The sequence below is a fragment of the Stenella coeruleoalba genome, assembly GCF_951394435.1.
Source record: "Stenella coeruleoalba genome assembly, chromosome: 1".
Classification (NCBI taxonomy): domain Eukaryota; kingdom Metazoa; phylum Chordata; class Mammalia; order Artiodactyla; family Delphinidae; genus Stenella; species Stenella coeruleoalba.
The window spans coordinates 135,035,948-135,058,366 of record NC_137169.1 but is presented as its reverse complement, the minus strand read 5'-3'; the positions used below and the strand labels follow the sequence as shown (position 1 = coordinate 135,058,366).

The window sequence follows — 22,419 nt, the reverse complement described above, 5'->3', positions numbered from 1 at the left end:
TAAAAATTCTCCTGTCCTTTGTATCAGAGGAGTTGAGTTCAATCTTCCTTCCCTATTGTAAGTCTCTATCCTTTATTACAAGAGTCTTTAGCAGTCTTACTTGCCCGTTTAACTGGTGTGGTGTAATTTTTATTTTGCAGTTCATATAAATTAATAATTATGATATTGATTCCTGTTGGATTGACTACTTTATTATTATGAAATATTTTTTAATCTCAATTAATGTATCTTGCTTTCAAATTTACCTTAGTATTTTTTGGCTAGTGTTTACTTTACATATTTCTCCACTATTCAACCTCAGTTTATCTATGTCTTTATCAGGTCTCTAGTAAACAGCAAATAGTCTTTTATTTATTTTTATTATTATTAATCACCAGTCCTACAATATTAGTCTTTTATTTAGACTATTTAGTGTAATAAGAAAATAGAATATTTAATATAATAACCATTACAGTGGAATTAATCTGACCCAACACATTTATTGTAAAGACAATCCAAACCTTCCTCTTTCCGCTGCATTGATCTATTTGACCCAGATGATTTTTCTCCTGTTTTCTACTTTATTTTCTTATTATGGAGTGATCAAATAATTTTTATCTTATTTTATTTTCTTGACTATAATTAAACATTCTTATTTTAGTAGATATTCCAGAGATTATATTATTCTTGATTTATTTCACTCTAATGCAAATTACATCTCTTAGCTCATCCTCAACAATGCCAGTACCTTGGGAGACTTTGAATATTAACACTTTCCATTCACCACCCATTATAACACTATTATCATATATTAGAATTCTACATATATTTTATGTTCACATCACCTCATAATTGTTATTTTGTAAGGCTGATATTCACTTATATTTACTCGTGTATATTTGCCATCTCTAGAATTCCTCTTCCCCTCTACATCTATATTTTCATGTAGCATTTCTTGTCTGAACACATCTTTATTTTCACCTTCATTTTTGAAACTCTTGTGGAACGTTACATAATTCTAGATTGACTGTTATTTTCTTTAGCACTTTATGTCAAAAATCTGTTTTTGCTTTTGTTTTGATAAGTCAGGCTCATTATGAGTCCAATGAAAGTAATGTCTTTTTTCTCTATGTTAGAAGAATTTTTTTTCTGTCTTTTTTCCAACAGATTTACTATGATACACTTATCTGTGGTTTTCTTTGTATTAATCATTCTTTGTGTTTGCTGTGCTTTTTGAATCTGTAGGTTGAATTTGGAAGTTTTCAGTTGAAAAAAATTTCATGCATATCTCACATGCTTGCCATGCATCTATCCAATATTTCGTTGTTGCTTTTCTCACTGCTTCCATTTCTATCTATTCCATTAACCTCTCTTACTGTTCACTAATCCTGTTCCCCACTATGCCAAGACTCCTATGAAAACAAAATTTTGAGTTATTTATTTCAGATACTGCATTTTTATGTTTTAGAAGGTCCTTCAGTCCAGTTGTATAGATTCCAAATCTCTGGTGAACTTTTCAATATCTCCATCTACTTTATCCTTCCTTTCCTTTCATTTTTTGAGCATTTTAATAATAATTATCTGAAAATTGTTCCTATTAATTTCAATATCTGGTTCATCTTACATCTGTTACCTGGTTTCTTTTTGATATTAGCCATAAGGTCTTATCTGCTCACATATGTTGTAAATTAGAGTTTTATGTTCATCATAAATAAAAAAAAATTGCAGAGATTTTAGAAAATGTTTTCCTCCTCAAGACGTCACTCTCTTCATATGTAACAGACACTATAGGGAGTTGATCCTAAAAAAATCAGGATATGAGCTATATCAGTGTGGGGTTATATTTGTAGAGAACTCAGTCTGGCTCTGACTCTCCCCTGTTCTTAGGGTATGGCCCTGCAGAACTTTCAGTTAAGGACCTGGTGAGTGTTTGCTACTTCAGGCCTGTAACACTGCAGAAGACTCAATGCTATCATTCAGAGGTTTTCAGTTTCCCTCTTTAGGAACATCCGCCATTGGTTAAGGCAAATGTCTTAAAGAGAAGACTGGTCATATATTTAAAACTCCTAAGCCTCCAATTTTCTCACTTTAATCTACTATGACTGCCAAATTTTCTTCTGATTTCTCTGTCCTGGAATGCCAGCATTTTTCAGGGACTAGTCCTAGATTCTCAGCTTCTAACTCTGCCCTGAATTGATAAATATGCCCCAGGGGAAAGCAGTTATAGAAACACAGTGTCACTTCCTCATTCCCTTGGGGGTTTTCCATCCTTCCCTGTTTTATTTTCAAGCTCTTCCTTCTAGAGAGTTTTTATCTCTTAAGCACCTAAAGTCTGTGGTAAACTTCATTAAGTTTGAAAAGACTTTTGAATAGTTCTTTAGCATCCAGCACTATCTGAAATTCAGCATATATCTTGTGGTAAAACTGAACTTCTTTAGTCTCCATAATCGCTAGAAGTGTGTTGATTTTTCTTTCTCCCATCAGCCACTCTCTGCCTGGGGAAATGCAGAGCTCTCAGGCTCTGTTCTCAGAATTAAATAAATTAATGAATAAAATGAAAGAAAGAAACAGAAATAAAGAAAGGAAGGAAACAAGCTATGGATCCCACACATCTCACGCCATGAATTTTAGTCTATTTAGTTGTTGTTACTTTTATGATCTATTATGTCTTTAAAAATATAATTTTAAAAATTATTCAACTTTTTAGTTACTATCAATAGAAGTATTGGACTACTTCAATCTACTACATTTCACCTGGAAACAAAAAACCCAATGCTCATTTGGTGATTTTTAAAAATATAGTCTCAAGGCAAAATAATAGGGGGGGCAATCCTATGTGAGTTCCACAAATATGGGGTTTCTGAGATTCCCTGGTATAACACATTATACATTATCTAAAAGTGTTGCATTTCATGATTATTTTTAACATCAGATGGTTCTACTTGAATATAACATATTAGATTTCCAATACATTACTTATGAGTATTCTATTGGAAAAACAAAAGAAGAATTTGAGGTTAGAAATAAATGCATTTCAACAATGTCAAGGAGATATGACTTTTTGATTCCTAGACAGTTTTTGCTATTTGTATAGAGAGAAATATTACCCTAATAGAGGAGGATTATATATTATACACTATTTTGATCAAAATATATCTTAATAAAATCTAAATCTATTAACTCTTTCTAAATCTATTTACCTACCCTTTTACTTTATAATTTGGTGGTTCTACTACACAAAAAGATGAGGGTTTGTTGAAACCATCAATTGTGGTTTTTCTTGTCTGATGTTAGCTGTGGGCTTGTCATATATGGCTTTTATTATGTTGAAATATGTTCCTTCTATGCTTAAATTAAGTGTTTTTATTGTGAATGTATGTTAAATTTCATTATCATTTTTAAGTGTGCTTGGTTAAATGAATCACTGGAAAAATTATGACATTCAAACATATACATCTGATCTCAGGGCAGTTAAAACCTCTCCTGTCACTTTGAAAGTTAGCCATGTCCAACACTTTTGACTAAATGCTACATAATTACACTCACCACATTCTGGGGATTTTTATTATTCTATTATCATGAATGATTATATATGTTGTTATCAATATTTTTCATTTCATGTTGAGGCATTCTTAACCTTTTATTAAAGTTCACTGCTTTATGAAATGAAGGCCATTACAGGTTACACAGTCCATAAGTAACAATATTGAAAACACAATTATGCACTCATAAAAATTCAGAAATAACAAAAACAAACTGCACAAACATTAAGTCAAAACTAATCTGAATTTGGTTTAAAAAGAAGTAGTTGAGTGAAAGTGTATGTGCATGAGATTCACTTTAATGTAAAGAAAGTATAGAACATTCGCACTTTGGATCTTGCCTCACAAGTGAATCTCAGGGGCCATGCGAATAGTCCAGAGGGGTATCAGAGGTATTGGACTAAGAACGCCGTCTGCCATATCAATAAACAAGAAACAAAGGCTGTTGTGGCCATCAGCCATCAGCCACCTCAGCCACTACAGCCACCCTGTCGTGAGCCCTGAGGGAACTCAGGGTGGAAACAAGATACCAGCTCTCAAGCTATCAGCCTCTGCAGCCACCCTTGTACGTGCACCCTGAGGAGGCTGAGGATGACAAAGCACAGGATAGGTTTCTACCACCAGGATGGCACCTAAAGCCAGGATAGCACCTCAGCTATTTGGCCCCAGATAGCTGAGGTGCATATCAAAGGAAAGAGTTCAATGAGCTTTGACTTTGCATTTTCCCATACCCAGAAAAGCACTAAATTCCTTAACTTGAGAAACCTGGTTTTCCTTAATTAACAGTATCTTTTGATACTGTTCCCACTACCTGGACTCTATATAGGAGTCTTCCAAAACTCCTATATATCCCGGCTTCTCCTTTACCTCTTTGGAGCCCTCCCTCAGAGCGATCTGAGAGTCCTGTCTCCTGGGCTTGAAGTGCTCAGAAAATCCGCCCAATAAAACATAAATACGTAATTCTCAACTTCTAGGTTGCACATTTTTTTTCAGTCAACAATTTAAATTCTTATATTGAGAAAGGCAGGGACTTTCTTCATTAAATGACTAATAAATCAGCTCAAGAGCAGGCTAGGTCCTAGTGCCAATAGTACATAGCAATACACAAAGTACCATATAGGCTTTCAGTAAAATACTGAATAACCGACAATGAAAGCAATACACGTGTCCATTTGAAAGAATAATAAGGATAAATTGAATAAAATCCTCCAAGTATGTAATAGTTTCTCCCAAAAGGGTAAAACAGTCTTCTCAATATGGCAATTTTTTTGGCAAAGTTTAGAAGTGTTAGATAAAATATATGTCTTACCTGATTCCTCAAAGTCGATGTTGTAGGATTTCCAGGTTTCAGTTATGCGAAGAAGATTCTCCTCCATGGCTTGAATGTCCATGGAGGGGCAGTTGCATTCTGGAAATCTGGGACCACACTGACACCAGCAGTCATTGTCCTTGCAGATAAACTCTCCCTCTGAATTGCAAGCAATGTAGCTCAAAGCTGCTTGTACAAAACGCTCCTGAAGGTAGTCTGGAAGGAGTACTTGCAGCCCTTAAAGAACAAACCAAAACAGTAAGTTTACTCTGATAAGGAAAAAAGCATAATACATATCTACATATTCACAAAAAGTCAAAATTTGAGTATATTGTTATGTATTTATGCATATTTTAAAACCATCATTAGAAAATTATTGAAGTCTGTAAAATTGCAAATATTTATAATTCTTTTTAATATATACTGACTCCATGAACTGCTCAAGAATCCTGGAAACGGACTTCCCTGGTGGTCCAGTGGTAAAGAATCTGCCTTCCAATGCAAGGAACGCACGTTTAATCCTTGGTCCGGGAACTAAGATCCCACATGCCGTGGGGCAACTAAGCCTGCATGCCACAACTACTGAGTTTGCGGCCTCAACGAGAGAGCCCATGTGCTGCAAACTACAGAGCCCATGAGCTCTGGAGCCTGCACACTGCACTAGAGAGAGAAAACCCTCACGCCACAACTAGAGAGAAGCCTGCGCGCCACAGCGAAGAGCCAGCCCACAGTGAAGATCCCACACGCCTCAATGAAGACACCGCATGCCACAAATAAGACCCGAGCCACAACTAAGACCCGATGCAGCCAAAATAAATAAATAAATTAAATAAATTTTAAAAAAAAGAATCCTGAAAATTATAGAGGTGTTTAATATCTCAGACTATTTGATTTTGTTTTTTAAACTGATTTGATTGGCATTTGACTTAACTGATCAGAATATTTGGTTATTTTTATATAATGTAGATGGAACCTATCTTCCCATACTTTTGAAAAGAGATGTATGCATTTATTTTACACTACTTGATTTCAAATAGTTTTCAATATTTTCATATACCTTTAGCTCATGTTCTATCAGCTCACATCTACATAGACATCATAATACAAAGGGTTTGTGGCATCAGCAAAAGAGTTATGAAATATTGCTATAATGCTTATCTCATGCCACTAACAACACATAACTTTATATGAGTTTATTTTTCATATGATCACTTAGATTGACTACAGGGAAACTATTAGACTGATTTAATTATTTCACAGTTTATTTCCTTGTCATGTATTAAGACAGCCTTAGTGATACAGTTTATTTCTTTTCTACAAGCAAGTTTAGTAAATTTGCTAACTCTTAAGAAAATATAAAAAATGAAAGTAAGGCTATAAAATTAACATTTGGAGATCTCTACTAGTTTTATATTTTAGCATTTCTTGCTATGGAGAAAAATCTAATCAAAAGGGTAAATATTCAATATAATAAAATAAACATAAAAGTAAGGGAAAACTTAGTCAATACCTAATTGCTATTTACTACAAAATTTGATTTTTACAACTTTTATATGTCTCCTTTCTAACAAAAACAAAAAACACAATTTTTTGATACAACCATCATCTATGAGATTAATTCAACTAAAATCGTGAATTAGCATTTAGGAAAAAATTCTACTTTGTAAATATCTTGACAATTATACCTATCTCATTCTTTCAGATTAATTCTCCCATAGGTGGGTCAGGAAAAGTACTTTTAGCACTTACATATTTACTTTATTATTCATTTTAATTTTACCTCAAATAAATAACATTTATGGAATGCCTTCCATTTGGAAGAGACGTTCTAGCGAAAGTACAAGTATGAAGATGACCGAAACATATCCCTGCCCTAAAGGTACTTGCAATACACTTAGGAAAAAATAAAAGAAGTAATATAATATGTAATATTAGAAGTATGTAATAATATTATACAATAGTACTTAATAACTACTAGAGTTGGGTTACAGATATTTCACTAGGTATGATTAATTGTTCCATAAAAAAGGTAGACTGGAACAGTATTTGACACGTGGATATGCTTCAACATTAAGAGAGGTTTTTTTGTGGCATAGGATAATACATTAACAACATCACACACAAATGAACTGTGGAATATATTTTTTAAAATAGCAACTAGCAGTATTGTTTTAATACATATACAGTATAAGAATGCAATGAGTGAGTTGCTTAGAAAAATAAATCTAGAGTAATGTTATTGAGGTTCCCATAACAGGGTGAAGTATATGGAATTAATTCATTTGTATTTAAATGATGTTTAACAATGAAGGTACTCTGAGTGGTACATTATTTCGATATAGAAGATATAAAGAAAAAAGATCAGTTTAGACGGAAGACTAAAAAATATCTAAACTAAGGAAATGGTGATCAAAAGGCAGTTTAGGAGACAGGAGAAGAGGAGTTAGAATCTACTAGACACTACTTTATTTGATGTAAGGCAGGTGAAATATGTCAAATGACCTGAAGGAATAAAATGATAAAGCTAGAAATATTCTTAAATGATTAGTCCTGTGGGTCACCAAATTACTGTATAGTTGAGAAACATCTAGTGATTGCTTCTGACAATTCTGCCATTCAGTGTTAAAAACAAAGTCAGAGTCTCTGTTAATACGACTCAGGAGTCCAAATATACTTATTTTAATATTGCATGTTTTAACATCTCAGGTAACTGTAAGTCTATGGACCAGATATATGGAACCCGCTGATTATGTCAACCTTAATTTTATAAAAAAGCACCCCCCAAAACAAAAAGAAATTCGAAGAATTTATGTTACATTTAAAATGTCATAAACAAAGTCATAATTATCATAATTTTCAGTCTGTAAAAATGATAGTGCCTTTGCAGAAATAGAGAAGGCTGGAAAAGTAATTTGAGGAGGAATGATTGGTGGCAAGAAACGATGAGTTCAGTTTTAGACATGCAAGGATTTCTGCTGTATTATCTGTCTTATCTATCTATCTATCTATATCTATCATCTATGCGTTTATCTATCTCTAAAGAAAGGAAACTGACATTCTGTAAAACCCACACTAAAAATAACAAAGATTTTTTGGAAAAGAGCTCTACAGACAGACCACTCAAAATTTTATAATTTTATAACTAGACCACTAACGTAAACAATAACTGATACCTAGAGAGAAAACTTGAACTGCCTTGGTAGACAACTCAGAGGGACTGGGGGCTGTCCTATAGACCATTTTTTTTTTTTAGGTACAGAAACAATAGAGTACAAAATATTGATAAATGAATTGATAGAGCTAGACTTTATGGGTTTTTTTTGCTAGAAATATAAATTAATATAAATTATTTCAATATAAATTATTTGCCTTCCTTTAAATTTTATATGTGTAAAGCTTTGAGAAAATTTGCTCCAACATATCAATAAACAATAGGAAAGAAAAAATATTTTTAAGCAATATCATCAGATTTTTATTACAAGCAAAAGATAATTGCATGGTGTCCCATCTTTAAAAGTTACATTAAATCTTCTATTTGATAATAATGCCATCCTTTGCCAATTTTGATGAAATAAAACATTAGGAACTAACTGATCCGGAAAAGCATTTGTTACCTAGTCATATGGATCATTCACTTTCTGGGAATTTTCCTAAAAAGTTACTGCCAAGATTTTATAACTTTTAATTACTACTGTTACCCTTTCACTCAAATGTACCTTGCTTGATATGTTAAATTCATAAGGGGTTGAGGAAATTGGAATATCGTTAATTTCAGTATGTATTTGCTCACACTTCTTATGAATTACTTTTTGTCATATGTTTTAAATATATTTTATTAACAATTTGGAGTTGTAGATATGGATATTTCAGTTTTGTTTTTTTTTTAATGTCTGTTCTGTACCCTAATTGGCAAAGCCAGACAGACAAGCAGGTAAATCCAGCTTACTCACTGCCAGAAAACATTTCATTTCATTTGTTTTCAGTCAAAATCAGTGTGTTAATGTGTAATGCATCTCTCTGACATCTCATTTATGAATGTCAATTCCAATGTTAAGTCATGGAATTCTTTCTGAATTTGTTGCCTAATGCTGTAGCTTCAATAATTCTTACTGATGCTTTCTTTGCTCTGATAAAATTCTACTTCAGGAGTAATTCTTCTTTTTCTACAAGAGTAGAGTTTTGGAAGAAGAAGGTCAATACTGAAAAACTCTTATAATTCTAGATTCCTCTCAATAATAGAGGTGAATTCAGAAGATCTCCAAATGGGTCAAACACTGATTCTAATGCTTCACCTGGTGCTTACAAACAAAACAGGAGACACTAACTCTTTCTTTCTCTCTCTCTTTCTTTCTCTCTCTCTGTGTGTGTATATATATATATATATATATATATATATATATATATATATACACACATATACATATATATACACATATATATGTATATATATATATACGCACACACACACAATATGTCATCTATGTCTATATCCATCTATCCATAAAACCAACCAACTTACTATATAACTATATAACTAACTATGAAAGACACAAAGACCTCTGGTGGTACCTTAATAAAAGATTCTTCAGAGACACAAGTTTTTCCAATTGCCACATATAGTGATCCAGAGTTTTTTATACCCTTTAAAGAAATGTACATTGGTAAGTTTATTCCAGAATTTGTGAGTGCTTTGCATTCTTTTTCAAAGTGGAGAAAAGCTACTTTTAAAGGTAGATTGAAAGGTGAATCAACCTGATACTTGTACTGTAAGTACAGATGAAATTTAAGAAAGAGTACAAGGGGAATTGAGGGTCTCAACATTGATTTCCTAATGTTATGTTTGGAAGGATCTTTGTTCATTGGGGTACAAATATAGTTGCAATAGACAACTGAAAATATAGGCCTAGCCGATAAAAAAGGTGAAAGAGATGCAGATTTCTGCCTTACAAAAATTGAGGAGAGTAGAAATAGTAGTTATATAAGGAGTATTGATTCATTTATTCCTTGTGTTAATTTTTCTTCAAAGAAGATTGGAGGATGAAGTTTTGTGTTTATAATATAATATTTTTAAAACTGAATACAGTGATTCACAAAGAGTAAAAATCAATAAATAGTGTTAATAAATAAAATTTAATAATAAATTAATTGAAATAAACATTTGATATAAACATTCTTTCTCTTTTTCTATTAAAGTTAATACTCTGATGGAAAGTTAATACACACATTTAAAAAGGAGTGACTAGTAGAGAATTACAAGTAATATTGATAGATTGGGTTTCTATTTAAATTAGAGAAAATATTTCAATAACTGTAAATCTAAAATTGACAATGATAAATTGGATAGCATTTAAAGTTTAAAAATGTTAAGTGCTTTCTTTGTGATTTTTATACAATTTAAAATGAATGAAATTCATTTATTATTTAGGGTAAATTTAAATAGCCTGATGCCATTACATTTTTTAGATGGAAAAGTTGAGGAAAAATGGCATATTTCTGAAACTTTTAAGCATTTTCATGTAAAACTGAATAATGTAAATACAGATCTAACCTCTGCAATTAAAAAAGGTAGACTAGAAAGAACAACTCAGAACTACCCCTTTGATCAGTCAACTTAATTTAGATGATCTGTCATCACAAAGACATTTCTGAACTTATTCAACTAGTACGTGTTTAAACATGTGGATTCATAACCTTTCCCTGCCTGTATGAATGAGTGATATACACATCCTTATAACCAGTTAGGATAATATGTATTTGTTAAAGTTATTATTTTAAAAAGTCCTCTATTGAATTATCTCACAAAATACAGTAACAGAAAGAAGATGATAAATTACCTTTATCACATAATGTATCTCTATAAATGAAATAATGCAAGTATAAGTATTTTGTTAATATATTCTTAAGTATATTTCTGTTTGTCAGAAGAGAAATGAAGCCTTAATTATCATATTAGGTTATATTTAAAATGTCAAATGTTCACATCACAGTATGCATAAATATGGTTACGATTTTTATCAGAATCTATAAGGAAGAAGTCAAAGCTCGGGAGACCTATGGAAAAACTGCTACTTACTGAGACAATGGTTACTGTATGGAAGAAAAATATTATCACAATACATTTTCAATTGTTATTGATTACTTAATTTAAGAAGTAAAGTGAATTTTGACATTCCCTTCATCTGGTCTAGAATGTTCATATCAGTTAAAAATTAGGAGATTAGCCTTTTATGAGAACTCTAAAAGCCTAGTACTGCACATACAGCTTGAAAGAAAGAAACAAAGAAAGAAACAACCAAACAAACAAAGAGAGAGAGAGAGGGAGGGAGGGAGGGAGGGAGGGAGGAAGAAGGAAGGAAGAGAGAAGAAAGAAATCATAACTGGATAACTGTCATGCAGGCTCATAGAGAATTAATGAAATTTCACCTACATACCTTGCAACTGAATCTTATTCTCAGGACTCTGAACCAGAACAGAACTGACAGAATCTAGGTTGTCATAGTTACTGCAGCCAAGAGGACCCGTCCGTGTTTCTGTTACCTAAAGAACAAAACATCAACTTTATTTTATATACCAGACTTTACCGTGTTCTTTCCATTCAATGTAGTTGTCACACACTGCTATTATACATCTGACAGTAAACATCACTAAAAGGTCTAGGATCTGATACACACCAACAGTACACCTAAGCACAGAGGAGACAAATGACGCCCTTTATCTTCAATTCCATTTCCTTCTCTTTGGCCAGTCATTCATCTTCAGAGAAAATAATGGAAGCCCTCTTTGGTCAACAACATCCTTCATATAAGCTCAACTGATTTTACCCAAGATAAGACAGAGCACGCTTTTAGGTAGAGAGCAAGTTTGACTCATATGAGAATTATTTTTTGTTTGTTTATCTTTCCTCAATAAATCAAAACCATTTACCAGGCTACGGTCTAAAGACTGATATTATTATTGTATTCTTCTACTTAAAAATCTATAATTTCCCATTCTTTTATGGTGGTATCAATGTCTAAACTCTTCTGCTTGGCTTCTATCTGCCCCACTTCTCCCAGCAGGCAGGCGATCTTGCTGTCCAGTTGGACTTTGTTAATTCTATGCCTTTGCTTATACAACATCCTTCACCTTATCCCACCTTTCTCCTTTTGGACTAATTGGTTTTCTCTATCCTCAAGATCAACGTCATGTTCAAACACCCACACAAAGTAGTTCCTAATGATTCCCACTTGCATTACTTCACCATTTCTATAAAGTTATGGTTTGCAGGGCCCAACCTTAGCACTTAATTATGGAATCACATATTGAAGAGTAATTTTTTTCCCATGGGTGTCTTGGATGGATGGTGTCAGGAGATGAGGAGGCATTTAATCAATTATGTCAGACTGGAAATTTGTCCTGAGGATATTTTTTTTTAAAACCAAACATTTTAAAGCAGAGGAGTATTGGAATCATTTTTGTGTTTTAAAAAGATATTCACAACAACCAGAATGGTTTGCAAAACATCATTCAGCTCATTTTATTTCACAGTTCACAGCCACATAATGGCTTCCCATCTAGCTCAGGGTAAAAGCCAGAGCCCTTTTCCATGGCTAAAAAGATGCCCTATTTTCCAGCTGCCTGTTACCCCTCTGAACTCATCTCTCTTCCACTTTTCCTCATTTACTCCACTCCAAGAACACTGGCTTCTTTGCTGTTCCCCAAACACATGCTAGGTATCCTCCTGCTTCATGATTTTTGACTTGCTGTTCCCGAACCTGGAATGTTCTTCCTCGAAATATTTCTAAGCTCACTCGTTCATTTTCTTCAAGTTTTTGTTCAAATGTCTCTCTCTCTGGACTTCTTGGACTAACCTATTTTAAATGAATATACCTTCCCATATTTCCCTCTTCCAACCATTATTTCCTTTGCTCCTTACATTGTTCTATCTTTTCCACAGAGGTTTTCAGCTTCTAACATGCTGTATAATTTACTCACTTAACATGATTATGGTCAACACCTCTTATTAGAATGCAAGCTCCACAAGTGCAGAGAATATTGCCTATTTGTTTACTGAAGTATTCACGGAACATATTATGTTCTGGTATAAGCTCATAGGTATTAATATTAAGACAAAGAGAAGTGGAGAGTGTGAGGGGAAAACCAAACCAAGGAAGATGTTAAGGCCTTTATCAAGATGATGAAGGTCTGAATGGAGCAGTGGCAATATGATTTATCTGAAGAAGATGGATTTTGAAAAACAATTAGAATAGGCAAGATTATGAAACATTGAAAATGTACATGATGGGAGGAGGGAAATTCAACAGAAGTTTCTAGCATAAGTGATAACATTAAGATATGAGGCAAAGAAGCTCCACTGTGAAGAGAATGTAAGGAAGCCTGGTTTTGATTGTTTTGACTCTGAGTTGAATAACACTCTTAGTTGGAAACATCCAGTAGAAGAAGTGACAATGTAGATATATTTCTTAGAAGTTACGTCGAAGATGGGATTACTATTTTAGGAATCAAAAACTTATAGGTGATAGTCAAAGATAGGGCGATGGACATTTTAGCTCAGGTGCATGGAGGGAATGCATAATTGTATCATGACAACTCTACCACATTTTCTAAACAACGAGTCCGTTAGAATAACCGAGATTGGCTATGAGCACACAGCAACAATTGGGAATGTGATTTACTCTTTCTCTAACACCACACTGACTGTGTAGTCCTCTACTGCTGTTCTCCAGTGATGACACAGAATATCCCTTATTTTGTTCAGGAAAATAATTTCTGATGTTGATATGTGTCACATACATGCATGTGCATGTATATGTGTATATGGTTAATATTAAATATAAATGATTAATCACAAATGAGTAAAAGGAAGATTAAGGTACCAAAGGAAATATTTAGAATTTAAGATCATTTAAATCTTCATCTTGTCCTATCAAGTAGCTTAACTATTTTCCCCCAACACACACAAATGTATACACACCACATTAATATAAAGAAATTCCAATGTTTGTCATTTTTAAGGAAGTTTTCTAAATAAAAGTGGCTTAAAGCACATACTCATTGACATAAGAGATCTTAGAAATTGGTATGCAATCTCCTGAACACTTAACCGTTGAAAGAGGATACGTAGTATTATTTTATCTCATTACAGACAGTCCCTTATATTCAGTTACTGTGTTCTTGAGAATAAATTCAGGAGATGTAAATAACAGTCTTATAAACTTAGAGGTTTGAATATCTCTATCTACCTCTATAACTATAGATCATTTTATTCCCTTACCTTTCACAGCATACAATAATAAAATATAGTATACCCTACTGATGACTTAATTTTGTTCTTTACCATTCACAGCTGACTTCACTGATCATTGTCTGATTTAATATAAAAATTCACAAACTCTAGCACATTCAATGATGCAAATCCATTTTTCCAATTGTATTATATTTTAAGAACCTTACATGTCAGCATTAATAAATGTGCCAATACTTATTTTATATGTTCAATACTAGTGAAAGGAATAAAAATGAAAAGAAAGTAATAAAAACTAGCTTATTGTACAAACAGTTCTATAGAGATGTTAACTCTACCAAAAAATGAATTGTGTAGTTGTGCCACAAAGAGCTTGAACTTTTGTTCATCAGCTGATGGATGAACATCTGATTTTGGAGTCTCCATGTATAATGTAACAAAGGAAGAGTTATTCAATAGCTAAACTTAAAAATGATTAAGGGCTTCCCTGGTGGTGCAGTGGTTGGGAATCCGCCTGCCAATGCAGGGGCACAGGTTCAAGCCCTGGTCCGGGAAGATCCCACATGCCACGGAGCAGCTAAGCCCATGAGCCACAACTACTGAGCCTGCGCTCTAGAGCCCACGAGCCACAACTACTGAAGCCCGCGTGCCTAGAACCCGTGCTCCGCAACAATAGAAGCCACCGCAATGAGAAGCCCGCCACGGCAACGAAGAGTAGCCCCGGCTCGCCACAACTACAGAAAGCCTGTATGCAGCAAGCAAGACCCAATGCAGCCAAAAATAATAAATAAATGTTAATTAATTAATTAATTAACTTAAAAAATAACTCTAAAAAAATGATTAAGACTGACAATAACCCAGTACTGATAGCATTCAGTGTTTTGATAAATGACATATAGAATGAGAAAAAACTTTTTTTTTTCACTTATCTGTTGGTGAGAAGATGTTGAAACAGGGAACACTGTTTTTAGGATACAAAAATGATGTCCTTTTTGAGGTGTTACATTGATTTGTGGTTTTATCTGAATATTATGAGGAAAATTAATGTTCTTGAGGGGCTGGGAAATTGAAAAGCAGAGTGGAATGTACAGAAATGGAAGACATGGCTAGGCCAGCTGTGGAATGTAAATTCAAAACTTTTCAAAATGTATTTAGCACAAATTTGTCTTCAAAATGTAACAAATGTGCTCTTCTCTAATTGACCACTTATGTGAACTGTGTTTAAATATATTGTTAAAATTCAGAAAGGATATTAAAAGTATAGTAAATGGAAAAAATGCCCATGTTTTCATTTCAACTTTTCCTATATTGTTTCTATTTCGTTTCATTAAACTGATGCCTATTATTTTCACAGTTGGAGAATTTTACAGAGAGTAAAAGAAAATAAATAATCTTCCTAATTCAAAGAGACGACTTGGAAGTAATTATGTAAACAATAATATAAATTCAACTTTATTTAGGTTAAAATAAAGTGGTATAGATAATTCAGTTGGAAATAAAAAGTCTTTGTTATTTTTGATCAAATCTTCTGAGTCTTACACATTCTTAAGATAATATCATGCCACAACAATGCATTGGAGTTATAAAATTAATTCAGCAAGAATTAGTTGAAGAAAAACTATCTCAAGCAAAAAAATAAACTATCTCAAGGAAGAAAAAAGTTAAAACAATGAAAAAAAAGTGGGACAAAAAAAGAGTAAACAAACAAAAACACATCACATTTCTAAAGGAAAATAGAACTACTAGTACTATAGTACTATTAGAGAGTCCATTGTCTTAAAATTAACACATTATATATATTTAAAATATTTCCAGTCAAAATCATAATCATGTTATATAATTTGAAGAAAATAGACTTAAATGAGAATGCTCAGGTCACCATCATAACTCCACTGCTTACTAGAGAGGAACCGATCTAAGATTCAAGTTTCTGTCTGGTGAAATGGGTAAAATTTTCTTACAGTGTAAAGAGGTTGTGAAGAAAAATGAGATAATCCATGATATGTGCTTATCATGGGCCTGGACCACAGTAATGATTTCATAGTAAATGTAAAATGTGTGTAAATGTTTACTATTAAAAGGCAGAGGCACAATAACTCTATGGTAAACTTACTGGAATCATTCATAGCCCACCTCTCAATTAAGGCTGTAAAATCCTATTATTTTTTCTGACATCAGTGCTGCATGTTAACATTTTTCTCTGTAGACAGAGAAAGGGTGCCTGTGTTTTAGAACATCCTAAATCAAACTAACCCTTAAATGAGGCTATGCACAAATTTTGTATGTCACATCGATAAGCAAATCAAGTACAATATAGTAAGAATAATGCACAACAAGACTAAATCAGAAATATTGGTATAGAAAAAACAATGGGTAGTTCAACTGCATAGAACAGAAAAGAACATGAACGGAAAAGAACAACAGCAACTACACTGAAAATAGAAAAAGTTTCCTTATCTCTAGTGTAAAAGACAATCAAGGAGTCTCTCAAAAAAGTATGCTTGTATGAGAAAATCTTTATCCACACTGAATGAAAAAAGTGAAAGAAAATGTATACGCACTTTGTAAAATTATACATACACACATATTATAAATAGCTCTGTGGACCTCCTATTGCTCTAAGCTTTTTTCAAAATGAAACAGTTTTAGTTCACCATTTTAACTGAACTGATTATTGTTTATCAACAACATAATAAAATGCATGATTGTATGAAGTGTATCTCTTATTGCAAATCTGTAAATACACATTTTTAAAGTTTATAATGTTCCTAGAAATTTTATCTGAAATCAAGAGGGAGAAATATTTTTACCTCCTAAACTCAAAAAAAGACAGGAATGTGTCTATTCTCTATTACAATGACTTGTTATCTATAAACTATTTATTGATCATATGATAATACATATGGAATAGCAGGATTATCGTTTGTTCCAAAATGTCATTTTTAATGACAAAATTAATAAATGTGCATGCTGGAAATTCAAGCAATGAAATAAATTGAAAAGCCCAGAGGAACAACTACTTTCCCCTGATTATATATTTGTCCTCATCTTTTTATCAGACTTGAAAATGGTTAAAATTAGGAGCAACTGCTATTCATGGCCATCGTTTATTCACAGCACCAAATTTTCATGTGCTTACATTTTTACAGCCATTTTCTCCTTAAAAAATATTGCATTTAATTTGTTTCAAAATTATATTAGAGTATATTGAAACAGTTTTTGAATAATTTCATATCACCATTGATTATGTATATGAAACAATAGAATATTGCTAAGTACAATCTGGCTCATTTACAAAGAGTTATGTGCAGAGAGAGGATCTAGTGTCTCCCTTGTGGATTTGATTATCTCTTCTAGAGACCTACATCTTAGCTAGATAATACAAAAGAAATGCTAATATTTAAGATAGGATCTTGCCTATTCCATATTATAGTAAGAGAAATGCATTTACACAGGGGGCTGGGGTAGAAGGAGCAGTGAAATTGGTTACTGGTACCTACATCTGGATGAACTGCAGTACCAGATACTGTGGACCACATTCTTTGTTTTTAGTGTGGACCACATTCTTTCATATTTCATTCAAAAATGCCATACAGGGCTTCCCTGGTGGTGCAGTGGTTGAGAGTCAGCCTGCCGATGCAGGGGACACGGGTTCGTGCCCCGGTCCGGGAGGATCCCACATGCCGCAGAGCGGCTGGGCCTGCGCGTCTGGAGCCTGCGCGTCCGGAGCCTGTGCTCCGCAACAGGAGAGGCCACAACAGTGAGAGGCCCGCGTACCGCAAAAAAAAAAAAAAAAAAAAAAAAAGCCATACAATATAGTACACTTCAAATGCCACTTCTTCCAGAAATAATCTTTTTAATCTTTAATCACCTAACACACTTAAAATTTTTTTTGTTACGAATTAATTAGAGGACATCAACCATATTTGTCTCATATTGAACTTTCAATGTCTTAACAAGTTTTCTCACTTAATATAAGAACTGGTAATTTTTTTCAAATAAAAATAAAGATATATTATTGTATAAATTTTTCCTCAAAAGTTATTCATTTTACTATCTCTTTCTTTATTAAAAAACATCAGTTAGCATCATTGAAATCTAATAAGTGACTCATATCCAGAATATATGAAGAAATCTATAGGACTTCTGGTTTCCAGTTCTGCATATATGGAGGTTGGAAGTCACTACTCCCTCCTAACAACAAGTCAAACCCTAACAATAATAAAAACAGACTGAACAATCAACAACTCTTCTTGGACCCATCAGAGAAGGAAGCAAACTGCTACCCACAAGATTGAAAAGACAGGGAATACAGGGAGTCACAGCTCAGAGCAGAAACTTGAGAGTTGAAACAAGTATGGAAATCAGTGCTAAGGTAAGAAAAACTGAACTTCCACTGACAAATGGCTACAGAGTAAGTGTGTGGAAAAGTCTGGGAGTTAAAAACTCCAGAGGGACCCAGTCATAAAAAAGAGTCCTCATCATATTTTGAGATTTACCTCCAGGGGCTCAATCAGGTTCCTACAGTAAATATTAAAGAAAAGTCCCCTCTTGCTTCCCACAGTGCGAGGGGAAACGGAACCATTTTGAAATACTGTGGAGCACTCTGCTCTCCTCTGCCCTCAGGGGAAACTAGTTAACCAGAGCCTAACTCTCTATGGGACTTTCTGAGCCTAACTGACCTAGGGGAAGAGGAATACCTAATTCCAGCCCACTTTAGCCATCTTGTCCCACTCCAGGGGTGAGGAAGAAAAAAACTGAGAAACTCTCACGAAGTTTACAGTCCAAAGGCATAGGCTCCATAAAAGACAGACCAAACTATAGGACCATGGAATGCTTCCCCTTCCCCACACCTCATCATCACATTACTAAAGGCCTGTTTATAGTAGCTCCTTTTACCCAGTACATCATGTCCAGCTGTCAAGAAAAAAAGTACAAGTTATACCAAAAGGCAAGAAACACAATCTGAAGAGACAGAGCAAGCACCAGAACAAGACATGACAAAGATGCTGGAATGATCAGATCAAGAACTTAAAACCACTATGATTAATATGATAAGGGCTCTAATGGATAAAGTAGACAGCATACAAAAACATAGACAATATAAGCGGAGAGATGGAAATCCTAAGAAAGAATGGAAAAGAAATGCTAGAGGTAAAAAGCACTGTAACAGAAAAGAAGAATGCCTCTGATGGGTTCATCAGTAGACAGGTCTGAGGAAAGAATCTCTGAGCTAGAGGATATATCAATAGTATCCTCAAAAATCAAAAGCAAAAACAACAAAGACTGATTAAAAAAAAACAGAATAGAATATCCAAGGATTGAGGGACAACCACAAAGGGTGTGACACAAACATAATGAGAATACCAGAAGAAGAAAGAGAACAAGGAACAGAAAAAAATATTTGAAGCAAGAATGACTGAGAATTTCCCCCAAATTAACGTTCAAGGTCAAACCACAGATCCAGGAAGATCAGAAAACACCAAGTAGAAAAAAATGCCTAAAAACGATACTAGGCATATCATTTTTAAATTACAGAAAATCAAAAATAAAGAAAAAATCCTGAATGAAGCCAGAGGAATAAAATACGTTGCCTATAGAGGAAGCAAGATACAAATTACATCTGGCTTCTCCTCAGAAACAAAACAAGTAGACATTGAAATATTTACAGTGAAATATTTATGGTGTTGAAAGAAAAAAACACCAACCTAGAATTTTGTACCCTACAAAGTTAACCTTCAAAAATGAAAGAGAAATAGACTTTCATACACAAAAATTGAGGAAATTTGTTATCAGTAGACTTGCCTTGCAAGAACTATTAAATGAAGATCTTCATAAAGAAGAAAAAATATTATAGGTCAGAAACTCAGATCTATATAAAGTAACAAAGAACATCAAAGAAGGAATATGTGAAGACAAAATTAGAACTTTTTATTTTTCTTATTCTTAATTGACCTAACTGATAATAGTTCATTCAAAATAATAATACCAAAAATGTATAAATTATGTATGTTTACATATATATCTTATGAGTATATATATCTTATGTGTGTATTGCATATACATATATACACATATGTGTATATATATATAAGTGAAATGAATGACAAAAATGATAGAGTAATACAAGGGATGGGAGGGAAAGTTAAGCTTATTTTGTTATTATAAGGTACTCACACTACCCATGAAGTGGTATAGTGTTATTTGAAAGTGGACTTGAATTAGCTATAAATGTATATTGCACACTCCAGGATGATGACTAGAAGATGTTAAAAAAAAAAAAAAGAATTATAACCAATATGTTTCAGAAGGAGAGAAAATGGAATAATATAAAATGCTCAATTAAAACTACAGAAGGCAGACAAAGAGTGGAGGACAAAAAAAGGAAAAAAGAACAAGGGCAACAAATAGAAAACATTAATGAATATGGTAGATATTAATGCAGCTATATCAATAATCACTTGGAACATCAATACGTCAATTAAAAGACAGAGATTGTCAGAATGGAGCAAAAAATAAGGCCAAACTATAGACTGTCTACAAGGAACCCCCTTTAAATGTAAATCTACACATAGATTAAAAGTAAATAAATGGAGAAAAATACACAATGCTAACACTAATCAAAAGAAAGTAAGAGTATAATTACATAACTCTCTCTCTTTTTTTTTTTTTTTTTTTTTGTGGTACACGGGCCTCTCACCGCTGTGGCCTCTCCCGCTGGGGAGCGCAGGCTTCGGACGCGCAGGCTCAGCGGCCATGGCTCACGGGCCCAGCCGCTCCGCGGCACAGGGGATCCTCCCGGACCGGGGCACGAACCCGCATCCCCTGCATCGGCAGGTGGACTCTCAACCACTGCGCCACCAGGGAAGCCCACATAACTCTCTTAATTTCAGACAGAGCAGACTTTGAAGCTAGTAAAGTAACAAGGGATAAAGAAGGGCATCACACAATGATGAAAATGTCAACTCTCCAAGAAGATATAATAATACTTAATATGTATGTGCCTAACAACAGTGCATCAAACTATATGAGGCAAAAATTAATAGAATTGTAAAAAGAAATGGATGAATCCAATAGCTTAGTTGGAAATTTCAACACCCTTCTATTAGAAATGGACAGGTACAGCAGGCACTAATGTAAGTAAACCTTACTTACAACTTACTGTTGTAAACGAACAGTAAAATGGCAACAGCAATACTTAAAAAAACACTTGACAAACAGACAACATTAGCATCTAATGATCATGAAACTCTGCAATTTCCTTATCAGGGAATTTAAAAGAACAATGAGGTAGCATTATCCATTCCCAAATGTCTTAAAATAGTATAATGATAGAATACGCCAAGTGCTGATAATAATGCAGAAGAAGTGTAATTCTCATACACTGCAGCTGGGAGTGTAAATTAGTACCACCACTTACACTTTAGAAAATTCTTTGAAACTATCTACGTAAGCAGATGGAGGCAAATCTTATGAGCCTGACCTACAGCCAACAAAAATATGAACATGTGTGTAACCTAAAGACACATGCAAAAAAAAAAAAAAGACACATGCAAATAGGTTCATAGCAACACCATTCTCAATAACCCCTAACAGAAAAAAAATCAAAATGTTAATCAATAATTCAATGTATAAGTAAATTGAGGATTTGAATACTGTACCACAATAAGAATAAATTAAAGTCAATGGCACAGAATAACTTGAATGAATCTCACAAATATAAAGTTCAGTGAAATAAGCCACATATATTATGCTTCCTCCAATATGAAGTTCAAAGTCAGACAAAAATAATTTATGATGTTACAAGCCAGGATGGTGGTAACACTTTGTGAATAGAAGTTACAGTAGAGGATACAGGGGGACTTCTTGGATTCTGGTAATGTTCTGTGTTTTATATAGATGATTGAAGTTCAAATGTGTTCCAATCTCAATACTACGATTGTGCACTTTTCTGTATATATGTTATATATGAGTAAAACATTTACCAATAAAAGTTGGTTAATATTATTCTCCTCATGAATTACATCAGGGCAGGTACCATGTCATCTACATCTACATCTGTATGGATATCTATGTATCTATCTATCTACCTATCAATTTATATTATATCTGTCTGTCATCTATTTATACTACAATACTAGCTTGGATCTTTGCACATGTATCCTTTCAAATTATTATTATAATGTGATTTTGTAAAAAAAATGTGCTAATCTGACACTGAATGATTGTGAAAAACAAATGACTTATTTTTAGATTATTAACATAATAGCTTACTTAATCAAATCAAATCCCCTTTTAATCATCTTAAAATATCATATTTATTTTATCTTTTTTCAAGGCCACAA

At 33.4% G+C, this 22,419-nt stretch overlaps 1 protein-coding gene across 2 annotated transcripts in view; it reads right to left on the bottom strand.

Annotated features, from left to right (window-relative positions):
* BRINP3 (BMP/retinoic acid inducible neural specific 3) overlaps nt 1-22,419 on the bottom strand; it is a 414,347-nt gene that overhangs the window by 139,565 nt on the left and 252,363 nt on the right. For both annotated transcript variants that reach the window (XM_079900069.1, XM_079900068.1), the window contains exons 5-6: nt 11,262-11,367; nt 4,831-5,067 (exon numbers count right to left, since the gene is read on the bottom strand). In XM_079900069.1, the coding sequence (XP_079756195.1) occupies nt 4,831-5,067; nt 11,262-11,367 (343 nt within the window). The remainder of the gene's footprint in view (nt 1-4,830; nt 5,068-11,261; nt 11,368-22,419) is intronic.